Source organism: Chiloscyllium plagiosum, unplaced genomic scaffold (genome assembly GCF_037043375.1).
Source record: "Chiloscyllium plagiosum isolate Xiang-an unplaced genomic scaffold, Cpla_swu_hap1 HiC_scaffold_37, whole genome shotgun sequence".
NCBI classification, from domain to species: Eukaryota; Metazoa; Chordata; class Chondrichthyes; order Orectolobiformes; family Hemiscylliidae; genus Chiloscyllium; species Chiloscyllium plagiosum.
In genome coordinates, this window is record NW_028270175.1 from 11,276,146 (window position 1) to 11,293,223 (window position 17,078).

The window sequence follows — 17,078 nt, forward strand, 5'->3', positions numbered from 1 at the left end:
ATCAGAAAGTAAACATGATTGTGGAGACCATTTAGCTCAATGAAACTATTCCATCCAGTATGTTCAGGGCATGCCCAGGTGTTTTATGTACTTTTAGCCTGACTGAGAGTGTCATAGTCCTGCAACTCTCTCCACTGGAGACAGATGACAGGTCGTGGTTTCACCTAAGGGTCAGGACTTGAACCCATACTGCATTACAAACCAGCTGTCCAGCCAACTAAGCTAACCAACCCCCAGACTAGGACTAGACTTGTGACAAAGTAGCTCATCGTTTAGAAGATCCAGAAAATTCTGGAAATGCTCACTGCGTCGGGGGCACAGGAAAAAGTAGTTTCGGTTATAGGATGCTGCCTCATATAAGATTCGAGATTTGTCACCTCACAAAATAAATTCAATTTTTTCCAAATACAAAGCACGAAACTACTTTTGGACACAAACCTTGGCTGGACTTCAATATGAGATAGTGAAAGGAAATGTCAATATGGTATTGTTTATTCTAGAAATAAGGAGCCCCTCAAACTCCATATCCTGGTTCCTTTAGATTTAGTTTTGACTGTTGCAATAGTAAAGCAGTGTGAACCGAGCTCCCATTCTCCAATGAAAGCAAAACACCATGAATGCTGGAAATCTAAAAGATAAACAGAAAGTGCAGGAGAAACTCAGCACATCTAGCAGCATGTTTGGAGAAACAGAGTCAACGTTTTGATTACTCTTCTGTGGAACTGAAAAGGCTTGATTTATAAAAATATATTCTAGACAAAACTGGAGAAGAGCCAAGGGGAACCGGTTGTGAGGGTACCCTGAGATAAGGACAAAGGCAGTAATAATGTTTGTAATGAAGATGGGATAGATAGATAGATAGATAGATAGATAGATAGATAGATAGATAGATAGATAGATAGATAGATAGATAGATAGATAGATAGATAGATAGATAGATAGATAGATAGATAGATAGATAGATAGATAGATAGATAGATAGATAGATAGATAGATAGATAGATAGATAGATAGATAGATAGATAGATAGATAGATAGATAGACAGACAGATAGATAGATAGATAGATTAAAAAAATAGGCGTACAATTAGGTAGAAAAACGAGAAAATGGGTTTGCTATCCAGAAGAGGTAGCTTCTAGGAACTCAATATTGAGGTCCACAACTTCAGATTATGGCCTCTGTATCCTCCATTCCTTTTACATCCTCTATCCTCTCTTAGGCATGTCTTGCCTTTGTTGTCAGCAGAGCAGATCCACTTTCTACTAATATTGTGCACATATTTAACATCCCTTAACTACCACAAACACTCTTTGGACACCCCTACCATCTCTTCTGCTCACTCCTCTTTCCCTCTGCCTAAAAAGAACATTAAAAAAAATAGGTATTTATGGTGCAGTCTTAGTGACACTATCTCTAAGCCAGGAGGCCTGGGTTCAAGTCCGACCTATTACACAGGCATGTAATAACATGACTGAACAGATTAATGAAATATATATTTTTAAAAAAGTACCAAAATCCAGAGCATTGTCTTCCAAGGAAGAGTCATGCCGAACTGGAAACACTAACAATGCTTCTCTCCCCAGAGGTACTGCCAAACCTGCTGAGCATTGCCAGAATTTTTTGGTAGCCTTTTCCCCCCATCACCTGCTCCTTACCCTAATCAACCCTCCTGCTCCCCTACTGCCTCCCTCTTCACTCTACCCTCCCTCTAGATTCCCAACTTCCTCATTCTACCAAATCCCTCCTCCCCAGCCCCACCCCTCCCCCAATTCTCTCATTCTACTCTGCACTCAATACCCCCTCTTCCAACTCCCTCAGTCTATGCCCACCCTGCCTCCCTATCCGCCAACTACCTCACCCCTCCTCCCTCCCACCTCCCCCATTCAATACATACTCTTCACCCATCCTCAACCCGCTCCCACTACCTCAACCCGCTATTTCTCCAAACTCCCTCACTCTACCCTGCTCCTCTCCCCCAACTCCCTCACTCTGCCCCATCCTGACCCTTCCCCATTCCATTACCTCAACCTCCTAATAGATTTTGAGAAGATCTGAAAACAAACCTTGCAGATCAGCGAGCTAACTTACATATATATCAATCTCCTACTTTCACCCAACTCGTTCACTCTTCCCACTCCCTTAAGTCCAAGCTCCTCACTCTAACCCCACCCTACCCCTTTACTCTACCTCCACTTCCCCACCTCCATCGCTCTACCCCCCTCCCATTAACTCAAACTCCTACTTCCCCAACTCCTGCCCATCTGGCAGCATGCAGTTGGAGAAAGGGAGAGCTGTCATCCAATGCGCGGGCACGTGGAGAAAGGGAGAGCTGTCATCCAATGCGCGGGCACGTGGAGAAAGGGAGAGCTGTCATCCAATGCGCGGGCACGTGGAGAAAGGGAGAGCTGTCATCCAATGCGCGGGCACGTGGAGAAAGGGAGAGCTGTCACCCAATGCGCGGGCACGGTGGGGAGAGCTGTCACCCAATGCGCGGGCACGTGGAGAAAGGGAGAGCTGTCACCCAGTGCGCGGGCACGTGGAGAAAGGGAGAGCTGATGCCCAATGCGCGGGCACGGCGGGGAGAGCCGTCACCCAATGCGCGGGCACGTGGAGAAATGCACAGCTGTCAGTCCAATGCGCGCGCACGGTGGAGAGAGCTGTCAGCCCAATGCGCGTGCACAGTGGGGAAGGGAGAGCTGCCAACCCAGCGCGCGCACAGAGAATAGCTGTCAGTTTAATGCGCGCGCACGCATGGGGAGCTGTCAATTAATTGCGCGCGTGCGCATGCGACGGGGGGAGTCGTCGTTGCACAGCGCGCGCGCACGTGGGGTAAGTGAGAGCTGTCAGCCTATAGCGCGCACGCGGAGCGAAGGCGGGGCTGTGACCGTTAAACGGTCAGCTCGGCTCCTCAACGGGACTGACCGGTGTTTTGGGGAGGCTGTCAATCATCCAGTGTGCCCGCCGTCGATTGGCCCCCCGCCGCACCAAGTGGGTGGGACAGTGGTGGGCGGGACCCCGAGTGGGCGGATCTACCGGCGCACAGCTGGCGGGCTGGCCGTCAATCAAGGTGCTACCGCGCCGTCGAATGGGTGTTGCGGCTGGTGGGCGGTGCCCCGCGTGGGTACACCTCCGGCTCACTATTGGCGACTAGGCTGTCAATTAACGCACCTGCGCGCTGTCGATTGACTACCGCGTGAGTGGGCGGGGCCGGTCGGGCCGGACTACTCGCTGTGGATTGGGGGCAGTAGGTGTCCATCATCGGACAGGTCCCAAGGCTGGTGTACTCTTTAAGCCGGTAGCCGCTGTCTCCTGGTCACTCACTCACTCAGAGGTCTCTCAGGCTCTGGATCCATCCAGCTTCTCTTAACAGCCATGACATCCCGGAGGTAAGACACACCACCACTTAGTTAACTGTGTTTCACTCGTTGCTGAACGCACGAGTTATATATATATATTTTCCCTGTAAAGTTCTAGTTGGGAGCCGTCTCTAAATCCATGGCACTGGAATAAGTGGCAACTATAGTACGGTTCAATCTTGCAGGCCCTTGGGTTTATGAGGATGGAAAATACATATGATTAGATTATTACTTGATATGGACAGGCTTTAAATATAACTGTCCTCTGCGTATTTTGTTTATTTCAGAATTCCCATTAAGTCCAGTTTCGCTTACCTCTTGAAGTTTACGATATAGGATTTTAATAGAACTTCACTGTTCATCGACTAGTTTTTAAACAAAAGTTTGACTTTCATCAACTTGCTAATAGTTTTTCTTACCTTTCTGTTACGGACGTGTAACAAAGTATTTGAATAATGGTGAAAAAAAAATGCACTTTGCAATTTAAAATATAACTATTTGAATAAATTGGATGTTTTACTTGGGGATGCACTCTGGATAGTTTACAGAAAAATAATAATTGTGAAAGCAGTTAAATACTTGGTTGTTTTCTAAGGTAAGTACCAATTCAAAATGGATTTCTTGTTCTTTAAAGGTTGCAAGACTATAAGTTTCTCTTATGGATTTAATCAAATTTATGTATTTATAAACATTTCAGGATCATTCCTTGCTTAGAATTCTCCACAGTTGTACATAAGGGTCTTTTTACTTTATCTTTATTCAATTGCATTGAATTTAACTTGGCGTGCAGAGAATTGAGCAGGCTTGATGATTCAACTATGATATTTTTTTAAAATCATCTTTCACTCCTGGTCCTTTTTTGTCAACATGAAGATAATGCAGAATAACCATGTAGCCTGTTGAAATAAAAGATTTATGAGAGGAAATTAAATCACTGGCAGAAAGAACATATATATTAGAAAGCAATGAATACTCCAGATGGTATTAGCATGCTGTAAATTTTTGACAAGTTGATGTTTGCACTTTTTCCAGGTTTTATTATGTTGTATCTCCATGTTTTATAGTATTTTATCAATTCCTTAAATGATTGATTTGATAAAGCACAAACTTTTAGGGAGGAAATAGAAATATAGATGACATTTACTTGGTTTTACAGTTATTTCTGTTTGTTTGTGACTTTTTTAAAAAATAAGTTACAATTCAACAGCATATTTAGTAATGTTGAAAAGAGTTTTCAGCAAATGTATAATTGTGAATACTTGTTAACATACTTATATTAGTACATTTCATAATAAGTATTTCAGATGAAATTGCTCTATTCGAGCATTGAGTATAGGAGTTGGGAGGTCATGTTGTGGCTGTACAGGACATTAGACAACTTTTGGAACATTGTGTGCAATTCTGCTCTGCTTCCTATAGGAAGGATGTTGTGAACTTGTAAATCTTTTCTGAACCCTTCCAAGGATGTTGCCGTGTTGGAGGGTTTGAGCTATAGGGAGAAGGCTTTGGCTGTTTTCCCTGGAGTGTTGGAGGCTGAGGGGTGACCAGATAGAAGTTTATAAAATCAGAGAGGCATGGATAGAGTAAACAAACAACATATTTTCCCTGGAATGGGGAAGTCCAGAACTAGAGGGCATAGTTTTAGGGTGAGAGGGGAAAGATTTAAAAGGGACCTAAGGGGCAACACTTGCATGCAGAGAATGGTGTGTGTATGGAACAAGCTGCCAGAGGAAGTGGTGAAGGCTGGTATAATTACAACATTTTAAAAGGCATCTGGATGAGTATATGAATAGGAAGAGTTTACAGTTATATGGGCTAAGTGCTGGCAAATGGGACTAGATTAATTCAGGATATCTAGTCGACATGGATAAGTTGGACCGAAGGGTCTGGTTCCATGCTGTACATCTGTTTCCACAATATATTCAAGCACTTTGATCAGTTCCTGATGCCCAGCTAAGTTATCTCCTCTTTATTTTGTCGTCTTTGGAAATAATTCCAATTCTTGATGAAGATCAAAATTTCTCTCTGTAAGATTTAAATGAAGGTGAGGAAGTGAATCCTAACTGTGTGAGGTAATAAAGTTTGCATTTAAATCATAGGACAATATTTCCACTAATCTTTCTTGACTGCACCAGTCTTGGGTATCTTGGAGGAGCCCAGGCTTTACTGCCTCAGCCTCACTGTGGAAATCAGTCACCCAATTTTACTGTTTGTTGTGGGTTGACTTAGTAGCTAAAGGAGTTGGACAATTCTTCACAAAACTCTGAAATTCCCAATGACACAAAGCTTCTGTGCTAATTTTAAGGTTATTCCGAGGCACATTTATTGGATAAGGAATCGGCTGTCGCTAACTGTGTAAAGCAAGTCACTAGCATGCTTGTTGGGGAAATACTTTGACGACTTTTTCATTGGAAATGTTATAACTACAGATGGTTCAGACCTTTTGTTGGCAGGTTTACTAGCTCAGTGCATTATAAAGGGATCTTCGTGTTGCCGCACATCAACCAGAATACAGTTATGAACAGAAAGGAAATGTAGTTCATGTACATTTGAGTGTTTTTTGACCACAATAATAGAATACTGTGGGGATTAATGATTATCCAGGGACCATCAATGATGATTTTATTGTGCAGTAATCCACATAGTTGTATCACTTGAAAATCCCGAGAGAAGACTGATGGCTTGTAGACAAAATTTTGTCCTCATTTAAAACCACTACATAGCAGCAGTACATACCACTTTTGCAATCAGTTGACTTTATGGACCACTTCAGATCCCTCCAAACTACTAAACAAATTTTACCAGCTACTCTAAAAAATTATTTTGTGAACCTTTCCTCATTACTACTGACTGCTTGCTTGAACCTTGCTATGAAAATGCAAGCTTCAATTATTACTAATGACAATTCAAGTAAATATCATTGTGTTTTTTTTGACATTTTTAATCAACTAGTCCAGGCATTGTCTGAACTGAGATGTCACCTTTTTTTTTTTGTCATAAAACCTTTAGTTATCTTGGGAATGTGACTTGAAAGAAGTTCTTGGATTTACATATTAATGAATCAAAACCTGCAACCCATTCTAAAAGATGACAGCAATCTAGGTTTGTTCAATATATCGCATCAGTTGTATGACACAATGATGTTTTGCTATAAATTCTGTGTCCTATGATTCTGCTCCACTAGCTAACTGACGAAGGAGCAACCTGGTGTTGTGATTTTTAACTTTTGTCCACCCCAGTCCAACACTGGCACCTCCACATCAGGAATGTTATGATAAACAGCCATAACCTGGGCCTTCTGGCAGATATTAGAATACTGTCAGTGCATCCCAAGAGCTCTAGTATTGACTTTTAGCCAGGCTCCTATCGCAGAATCTGGGTAGATGGGGGTTAAAATTACGTGTTTTCATTCCTGAGCATTTCTGTAGCCTATGCTTTATGAAGGACATATACCAGAGACTTGTGGTGTTTTATATTATTAAGTATGCAAATCAGATGCTGATGAAGTCATTGAGACTTGACTTCCATTTTAACTAGATTTTATATATATATATATATATGCTTGTGACTCTAGTCAGGCATTTCCCTCTGTCCCCATGCAGCTCTAATTTGATATGTTTCATGAAGGAACCCCATTCCATTCTTAGCTGGACTCCAATTACCAAAACAAAGGATCATTTTCACAAATAAAGTAATTAAAGGAGTTTACATCCTATTAATTCCTTGCACACTCAAATAAGTAAATACAGGGACTAACAAGGTTCAAATTCATTGAAGAATCAACAGCATTACTCAAATAGTTCTGTTGTAAAACTTTGTAAATAACTCCTGGGGACTTCATAATCGCTATTAGATGAGCATGATTGGCATTGATGGTGTGTACTGTAATTGAGTCTGGATGTGAAAGATGGCATGGAAGAAACTTTTCAGCACCAGTTGTACCAATGCAAGTACAAGTATGGTATTGAGCAATGCTAAGTGGTGAAGGTAAGCAGTCTTTGAGATGGAGAGTTTGGAAACTCCTGTCCAGGTCACATAAGACTGAGTTTACAAACCATTTACTTGACCATGAGAAAATGGGAGTCCAAGGAAAAAGTGCAGTCAAATAGGTGGGAAGAGTATGGCATTTATTGTAAGGGGTGATGATATCATTGGGTTTCCCAGTGTTTAACTGAAGAAAAATTTGTGGCTGTCAGGATTGGATATCAGTCAGGTAGTCTGATATCGCTGAGGTGCAGGATGAATCAAGAGATTAGGAGCAGAGAGACAAATCTTGGCTTTGTCAGTGTACATGTGGAATTGACCCGATGATCAGGTATTAATATTTATGCAATGGTCCCAAGGTCAGAAAGAGTTGCAGGTTGTTGATGCAGATGGTCTGACTTCCCTCTAAATAATATGAATGGCAGCCAAGTGACTGCCACCATCCTATTGAGAATGGTGGCACACCAGGTCTAACCAAAAACCTGGAAGCTAAATAGCAGTTGTTTCTGCTAAGGTAGACTGGGCTCTAGAAGCCTGACTCACAGACAAAGACCAAGTTTAAAAATAGCATCGATTGAGATAATAGCAAGATACAGCACATATTCATTTGGATTCTGCATGGTATAAAGAAATTCAAAGAAAGGTTTTCGAAAGTGAAATTGGACTGTATTAATTGAGAAATTATAGCATATGACTGAGGTACTTAAAATTATAAAGGAATACATTTCTTTCTAGTGGATGTAAAACAAGACACATGGCCATGGCGCATAAAATTAGATATACTACTTATGCAGAGAGAAAACACCAGCATGGACTATTGGCCTGTTTCCATGTTATGATTTCTGTAATTCAATGAACAGTAAAGGGCATAGCCAAAAGCCCAGTCCATTAGTGGAATTAATATTTCCCTCTTTACCTTGTCAAAATCCCTCACCATTTGGAACAACCTTATCAATCTTCTATTAATCCTCCTTGTTCCAGTAAATTTACTGGCTAAAACAACCTTGAACAGATGTTTACATATCCCAAGACTGAAACTGTTTTCAGGCGAGCATTAAACTTTGTGCAAGATCCAAAATCAATTCTAATAACTGAATTCTGCAAAATTTTAAGGATAAAGGCTTCTGATAGTTTTGGGATGTTAATCATTTCCTTTTTAACCTGCTCAGAGGGAAACTAGAATTATTTTTGTGCAAAAATGAACCAGATAGTCCTAACAGACTAATTTTAATTATTGAAAGGTTGCTAAACCATATTGTTTCTGAAATGTTATATTGTTTTGCATTTGCTTGAGATTGTGTATGAGCAAACGTAAGGATTTAATTTTCAATAGTGAAGGAAAATCAAAGATATGAAACTGATAAAATGTGCAGGAGACTGGCTTTGAAATAGCATTGGTAGGGTTCAGGAATTGAAAATAAATTGGTGTTTTCTAGTTCCTTCCTTTCTTAAACCATTTGGGTATTTGCATGCACAGCTAATTTTGTGTCGCCAGTTTGCCTTGCAAAGTTTAATGATATTTCCTTTGTACTTGTTTCTTCAGGACTTGCAATAATTCTTCAGTTGAAATAGTAAACAAAATAGATCATTAAACAAGTCTCATTCTTTTTAAAATGTACAAGTTTTTTGACTTGCCAGAAAGTGTTTGATGACAATTCTACATGACAGGTTATTAGTAAAAGTGAAAATGATGTGATTATGGAAATGGGAGTCAGAACAGTGATAATACCTGCGTACTACACTTGACAAGTTGTGATGAGTGGTGGTCTGTACTGGTGCATTAGTTTTTAAGTGATCAGTGATCTCGATAGAATTCAAGAGGATCTCTGTTTGCTGAAAATACCCAGGAGGCGCAGCAAGTACCAAAGACAGGAATAGGAAGTTGCAAAGGAACATTAGTTAATTTAAAACGAATGGCCAAATCTGTGCCATTTGTGGTCCAGTGTGGAGAAGTGAGAATCGTACTGTTGGCCAAAAAAACTGTAATAGTCAAAATGCTAGGAATAATAGAGCTGCCAAGGAATCTAAGTGTCCACATACTTCAACTAATAAATAATTGCAAAATGAACATACCTCTCCGAGGGGTTGTAATAAAAGTGATGGAAGTTATACAGTCGACATTGGGAAGAATATATTGCCCTTGGTAATGGTGCGTCATAGATTCAGCAGTGAAATTTAAGGGTTAACTTAGAAAGATAAATTGAATAGACTAGACTTGAATCCACTTGATTATAGAATATTTAAGATAATTTAAAGGATTGATAGGTTGGATTCAACAAAACCATTTCCTTTAGTGATACAATCCAGACTAAGATGGTAAATTAGGCTTCCTCAAAGGCAGTGTCGAAGTCCGTCCTTTATGTAAGGAGTAATCCCAAAAGCTGTTAAAGCTGTATCGGTTGAAAAGTTCTAAACTGAAATTGATTTAGTTTTGTTAGGTCAGAATGTAATGGGATATGGAACCAAAGTACATAAATGGATTTGATACAAATCAGCTATGATCTAAGTGAATGTTGAAACAGGTTCAAAGTCTGAATGGCTATTATGTTTTGAATTATACAATGTTAGCAGAAACTGTCTACAGATGCATTAATTTTTGATTTAGCATGTCCTTTTTTGAAATGGGGATAATTTGATTTCCCCCACTGCTTGCCAACCCAACCGTTATCCTATAGGCCTTACAACTGTTATTTTTAAAATTAATATTTTTCTATGAAATTTCTTCTGTAAAAATGCAGTCAATGTATAGGCAACATTATAGTAAGCATCATGCCACTGGAATCATTAATGATATTCTCCACATTTTTAAAATTGGGATTTCTGCAATTTATAGCAGAAAGTGATTCATTGACTTTATATGAAAAGTGGCTTCAACAATGAGAAAACTGTCAATTATTTTGTATTTAAGTGGACTGACTGCTTATTTGGATAATACAAACTGTATGGAGCTACTGTTGTCCTAGGTGGAATGAAACAAAACTGATGACCAAGTCAGGTTTGAGAGGATTGAGATGGTGTAGATATTTGGGGGGGGGGGGGAGGAAGAGAGAGAGGTTGTGTGCGTGTGATAGGGCGTAGCACTAACAGCTGTTCAAGAAAGTTTTATGTCTCCAAGATATCTGTAATTGTGGGTGGCATGAGGAGGAGTTGTACTGGACTTGACATTAACTCAGTTTTTGTCACCATGGACACTACAAGATTTGCTGAGACTCAGTTTTTTTAAAATTTGTGGTTAACATTCTCTCATGGTATAATTTTAAGTCTGACTCAAAACAAAGTTTTCTGGTGTACCTTTTGTATAGATATTTCAATTTAGTTTATAATCACTTTGTTTATGTTCTATGCAAACAAACTAAATTCTTGCAAATTATATTAAAGGCCACACTGTTAGAATGTTAGAAAAAGTTTTCCAAACTCTTTTTTTAATGATGTCTATGTCCTTTCCAATTCTATTGGTGCAACTATAGCTGAGGGAAGAGCTTCATTGATGCCTGTTTGGAATTACTCCCAAGAGCTCCCTGAAAGCAGCTTTAATGTGGGATTACTGTCAAAATGAATCAATGCCGCAGGAAAAGAAAATCTAATCAGTAATCCTAAATTATTTCACATTAATGCTTTAATATAAACATACAATATATTAATGCAATTAGTAAAATATATTTACATGTTTCTTTCTTTCATAATTACCTTTTTGATATATAGTTCATAAAAATTTGTTCAAAAGTATTAATGTTTGGTTATAACTATAGTTATTTCTTTAGTTTGATAATATGCTTCAATATTCAGTCCTGCTGCTAGTGGAATCCTAAAGCTGAGGCTAAAATAGTAACCCCAATATTTTTAGGGCGGTTGGAAACTGAGTGGGGAGATAGTTCTGGATGGGTAAAGTAACAGGTTTCCTGGGCACCCTGCATAAATTAACTACAGAATATGTTATTTTTTTTGTAGATTCCCAGCCAGACAATCAGTCTAACTGACAGTGTGGGTTTGGTGAATTTGTCTATAACAAAGGAGGCAAAGGGGATATATTATGATCTTGTTCAGGTGTGTATGTAGATCGTCAGGACATGGGGTGTTGTGTACAAGCAGGTATGTTTGTAGGGCTTGGAGTAAGTCTGCAATATATCTGTTCTTCCTCTACCAGGTTTCCTGAGGTCTGAGAAACTCAGCCTAAATAGGTTTAGAAGAAAAGCACTTAAAAATGGAGGAACATGCCCTCTTTAAGTGCTTTTTGGTAACTGATTTCCTCCTGAGACCAGGTTGATCACCGCTGAAGTGAAGATAATTATTAATTTTCCTCTCTGAAATGTAAAGAAATTCCGTGTTTTTAACTTCCTGGTTGGCTGTGGTGAGAGTACTTCAGTGGGACTGGCTGCTTACCTTGTTTGCTGCTGTACATCTGAAAGTGTCCTAATCTACCATAGCGAAATACTGCCTCTGCCACAGAGTCTGCTAGATCCTAGTCGTCAATTTCCTTCAAGATCAGCATGCTAAATTTCATGATCCAAGCCAATATTTTAATTGTCTTCAACAAAATGCATTCAAAGCATTAGTTTGATCATTTCAGATTTGTTTCTTTACCATCTTACTACTGTACTGACAAAGCAGTACCTCAAGTTAACACTGGTGTGACTGCACTTGTTAAATTCCTTGCAAATACCTGTATACTGCTCTTTTGATCTCCTGTAAATCAAAACCATTGTAACATTACAATCACAACAGCAACCTAAGCTGCATCTATTAAAGACATTTTAAATAAAGTGGCGATTGTCTCCTTTAAATCATTGAAAGTAAATTTATTGATTATTTGTATTTTGAGATAAATCCTATGTCCTGTTATAGTAATCTTCATTCTAAAGTTGACCTAATATTACTTTGCAGTCTAAAACTTGAGAAATATAATTTCTACTTCAGGTACAAGTGAATCAGACAGTAATACTTATTGAAATACAGTGTACCGGTTACAAATGAGTTGTGATTTGGAGGAGCCGGTGTTGAAATGCAGTGGACAAAGTTAAGAATCACACAACACCACCAGGTTAACATCCAACAGGTTTATTTGGAAGCACTAGCTTTCGGAGCTCTGCTCCTTCATCAGGTGGTTGTGAAGCTGGACAATAAGACACAGAATTTGTGGCAAAGGATTACAGTCATACAATAATAGATTGAGCAAGCCTTTTCATCTTTTAGAATGGATTTGCTGGTTTCGGTTCTTTAACATGTAAATTCCAGAACTTCTTTTAAGATAATTTAAGGTTGTAAAACAAAATGTGATATCTCAGCTCAGACAATGCCTCAAAAGATATGAGTCAGACCAATCTCGACTTGAGATTGGTTTGACTCGCACCTTTTTTAAATTGAGAGTGTGATGCAGGAAAAGCACAGCAGGTCAGGCAGCATCCGAGGAGCTGGAGAATCGATTTTTCGGGCAAAAGCCCTTCATCAGGAATTAGACTTTTGAGCCAAGGGTGTAGAGAGATAAATGGGAGTGGGGGGAGGTAGATGGAAGTGGGGGTAATGGTGATAAGCTGGATAGGAGGGTGGAGCGGATAGTTGGGAAGGAAGATGGACAGGTCGTGAGTGTGGTGCCAAGGTGGAAGGTTAGATCTGTGATAAGGTCGCGGGAGGTGAAATGAGGAAACCAGTGAAGTCCATATTGATACCTATCTGGTCCACTCTCCTCTCCAGCCTATCACCATTACCCCCATCTCCATCTACCTATCACGCACTCAGCTACTTTCCCCCTGCTCATAAGCCTCATCCCTGATGAAGGGCTCTTGCCCGAAACTCCTGCTCGTCGGATATTGCCTGACCTGCTCTGCTTTTCCGGCACCACCCTCTCTACTCTGACCTCCAGCATCTGCAATTCTCACTTTCTCCTAGTTGATTTTCACATCTTTTAAGGCATTATCTGAGCTAAGATGTCACCTTTTGTTATAAAACCTTAAATTATCTTGAGAATGTGACTGAAAAGAGGTTCTGGGATTTACATCGACTTGACAAGCTAGGTCTGTTCAATATATCATTGTATCACTGTAATCTTTTGCTACAAATTCTGTGTCTTAAGGTCCAGCTTCAAAACCATCTGATGAAGGAGCAGAGCTCCGAAAGCTAGTGCTTCCAAATAAACCTAGTGGACCATAACCTAGTGTTGTGTGACTTTTAATAATGAGTTGTTGACTTTAATTTTTGACAGTCCTTCGCTGTTGTTTCAAATTTATTGAGCACCCTCTTTCCCTTGTAAAGAAAATGATCTCTTCCTTACTTGCTGTTTCTCACTCTGCTGCCCTACAATTGTAACTAAGCAAATAACCCAAGAAAGGAAGCTGGCACACGGTTCCCCAGACTTGGAGGTGCAGACCAGACAGGACGATTGAGAGAAGAGCAGTGTAATCTCCTCCAGGTCACCAAAGCAAACCATGCCACCAGACACAGCTAGCTTGGACAGAAATAGCTGCCTGGGCTAGTATGGTGTCTCATGTTAAAAGAAACACCCAACAATGCCAAAAGAAGGTTACTAATCTTTGCACTCTCAATGGTAAGCGCCACCATTTGCGGCTGTATTATGTCACATTCCCAGACTCGCCATTACTCCCTCTAATCCTGCCACTGCATACTAAGACTCATACTGCATTCAACACTAAGGATTGTATGTCTATTCAATGGCTCTCACCCACGTCATCCTCCCAAGATGCTAATTTTATTTGACCTCTGCATTTCCTACTCTCACTGCAGACACCTCCCACCCCTCTTGGCCTCGCCTCACCACTAACATCACTTCCATTGCATTCCATCCCTCGCATTGTGTAATTGCAGGCAAAAATCATCTCCTAACCAGGCTGAGATTTCAAGACTGGCAATGGGATGGCAGGTATTAAACTCCATGTGAGTTATGCAAAGAGCAGGACTGCTCATGTGAGGACGCAAACAGCCAAAAGGCCACAAAGCGAGTGAGCTTCATTATGTTGTGCTGCTGCACCATACAAGCCAATGCTAGATAATTTAATCCTTATCCTGAACAGGCGTTTAGCCCTTTTCCACCATTAACTACCTTTCTACTTATGTAGGTATTAGTGGGACTTTGTGAATGACTGCCTACTCTTGGCTCAATCTCCACCTCTAAGGACAAAGCTATGCAACACTAAGAGGACACACCAGCAAGGCTTTTATCTGCATCCTTCTGCATCTCAGACTTTAACCTCATTGGATTGTCTGTGCTACCGACTTTAATCAAGAAAATCTGGTGAGCACATGACTGAAACATCTCTGCGGCTTGTCAGGGAAGAAATGTCCCTGGACTCGAGTGTTCAGCACTGCTGGAGACCAGGCACCAGCAGCTCCTTAGGCAGAAGATGGTCCCATAGTTTCTGCCATTACTGACTCGGTCAAAATGCACTGAGATGCAAAGGAATATCGGATAGGTTTGTCAAAAGCAGTCAGTAAACAGGATCAAGGATGAAGTCCATCAACATTTATCAGCACAATGTGGTTTCCAAGATGCATACGTGCAGCTGCCTCCATGAACAGGTCAGCAACTACCAGGAAACCCCTGTCCAGCGCACTCTGTCCACTGGAAATATGCATGAACTTGCATTCCATCACCTTTTTAGTTATTGGCGTTCTGCATCTGTGACAAGGTGAGAGGAGGATGAGGGATCTTTACCTCCGTCCCAGGTGTCCTGTTTCTTTGAAGAAAAGTTGGTGTCAGCAGGCACCCAAAGGAAGGAAGGGCCAAACACAAGGCCTCAAGATATGTTCTCAGGGCACTCCTGAAGATGCTCTGTCTGTCCACCTACTCTGTACCTGTCTTGCCAATGCCTGCTGAGGAGGGTAAGCCTGCAACTGAGAAAGGCATTCTCTTAGACCTTGGCCCTGAGTCTTCCAGGTCAGCTAGAGGCTGGTTCTCCTCCCTACTCCAATTATAGACATTGGAACAGTGCTTAAATGTAGTGGGAGGGAAAGGCAGCAAAAAACCTACCAAAGGCACATAGGTGGCACTACATTTTACATATCCTGCCGTTTTGTAAATATACATTCACTTTTTGTAGCTGTCGGTCAACCCATTGTGTGAGCCTGCTCCTGTCCCACTGAACTCCACTCCGCATACCTCGACATCGTCCTGTCCCCCTTAGTCCAGGAACTCCCCACCCATGTTCGGGACGCCCTTAACCACCTCTAAGACTTTCGTTTCCCTGACCCACCACGCCTTATCTTCACCATGGACATCCAGTCCCTGTACATATCTATCCACCTCGACCTAAGGCCTCCAAGCCCTCAGTTTCTTCCTCTCTCCGCATCCTAACGAGTACCCTTACACTGACACCCTCATCTGCCTGGTTGAACTGGTCCTCACCCTCTATAACTTTCCAATCCTCCCACTCCCTTCAAACCAAAGAGGTAGCCGTGGGCACCCACATAGGCCCCAGCTATGCCTGACTCGTTGTCCATCTACCACAGCTACACCAGCACCACCCCCCCCACTTTTCCTCACTACATCAGTGACTGTTATTGGCACTACCTCATGCTCCCATGAGTGTGTTGAACAGTTCCTCAACTTCACTTGCCCCTTTCACCTGACATCAAATCCATCTAGACCATGTTGGACACCTCCCTCCCTTCCTGGACTTCTCTACCTCCAGCGACTGACTAACCACGGATATCTACTACAAACCCACCAACTCCCATGGCTACCTAGGCTACACCTCCTCCCACTCTACCTCCTGTAAGAATGCCATCCTTTATTCCCAATTCCTGCGCCTTCGTAGCATTGGTTCTCAGAATGACCAATTCCACCTTAGAAAACCCCAGATGGCCTCCTTCTTCAAAGATTGCAATTTCCCCTCCCATATGGTTGACTATGCCCTCCGCGCATTTCCTCCACTTCTGCCTTAAACCCCACCCCTCCCAAAACAAGGACAGAACTGCTGGTCCTCACCTTCCATCCCACTAACCTCCGTACTCACCACATCATCCTCTGCAACTTCCGCCACCTACATACAGACCTGACCATGATGGACACACACACTCGCACACGTGCACACACACACATCTCAATCAGCGTTACAGAAAGACCATTCCCCCTCTGACTCCCTTGTCAGATCAATGCGCCTCCACCAGCCCACACCCGACTCCCAGCACCTTCCAATGCCACCTCAGGAAGTGCAAAACCTGAACCCACACCTCCATTCAAGGGCCCAAAGGATCCTTCTACATCTGACAGAAATTTATCTGCACCTTCACCAGTGTCACCTACTGTATCCATTGCATCCGATGTGGTCTCCTTTACATTGGGGAGACTGGACGCCAACTTGTGGATCGTTTCAGACACCCGCACAACAAACCCTACTGCCTCATGGCTGAACACTTCAGTTGCCTCTCCCACTCTGCCAAGGACATGCAATTCCTAGGCCGCCTCCATTGCCAAACCCTTATCACCCAATACCTAGAGGAAGAATGCCTCATCTTCCACTTTCTTCCGACCCTGCAACCACGTGGGGTTACTGTGAATTTCGCCAGCTTTCTCCCTTCCCCTCCCCCCCACAGTATCCTAGCCCCAAGCCTCCAAATTGGCACTATCCATCGCCTTTCCCATCCATCTGCTCCACCCTCGTCTCAGACCTAGCATCTTCTTCCCCACCTTCATCTATCTATCACATTCTTGGCTATCTTTTTTCCCCAGCCCCCCAACCCATTTGTCTCTCAGACCCCGACCCACAAGCCTCATTCCTGATCAAGAG

The 17,078-nt window shown here is 41.8% G+C and overlaps 1 protein-coding gene across 4 annotated transcripts in view; it reads left to right on the forward strand.

Moving 5' to 3' along the window:
• Positions 1 to 3,242: 3,242 nt before the first annotated feature.
• ptpn11b (protein tyrosine phosphatase non-receptor type 11b) overlaps positions 3,243 to 17,078 on the forward strand; it is a 138,842-nt gene continuing 125,006 nt past the window's right edge. For 3 of the 4 annotated variants that reach the window (XM_043676119.2, XM_043676117.2, XM_087980314.1), the window contains exon 1: positions 3,244 to 3,387. In XM_043676119.2, the coding sequence (XP_043532054.2) occupies positions 3,374 to 3,387 (14 nt within the window). In that variant the 5' untranslated portion in view covers positions 3,244 to 3,373. Of the gene's footprint in view, positions 3,388 to 17,078 lie in introns of all 4 variants that reach the window. The other variant, XM_087980315.1, reaches the window with a different exon arrangement.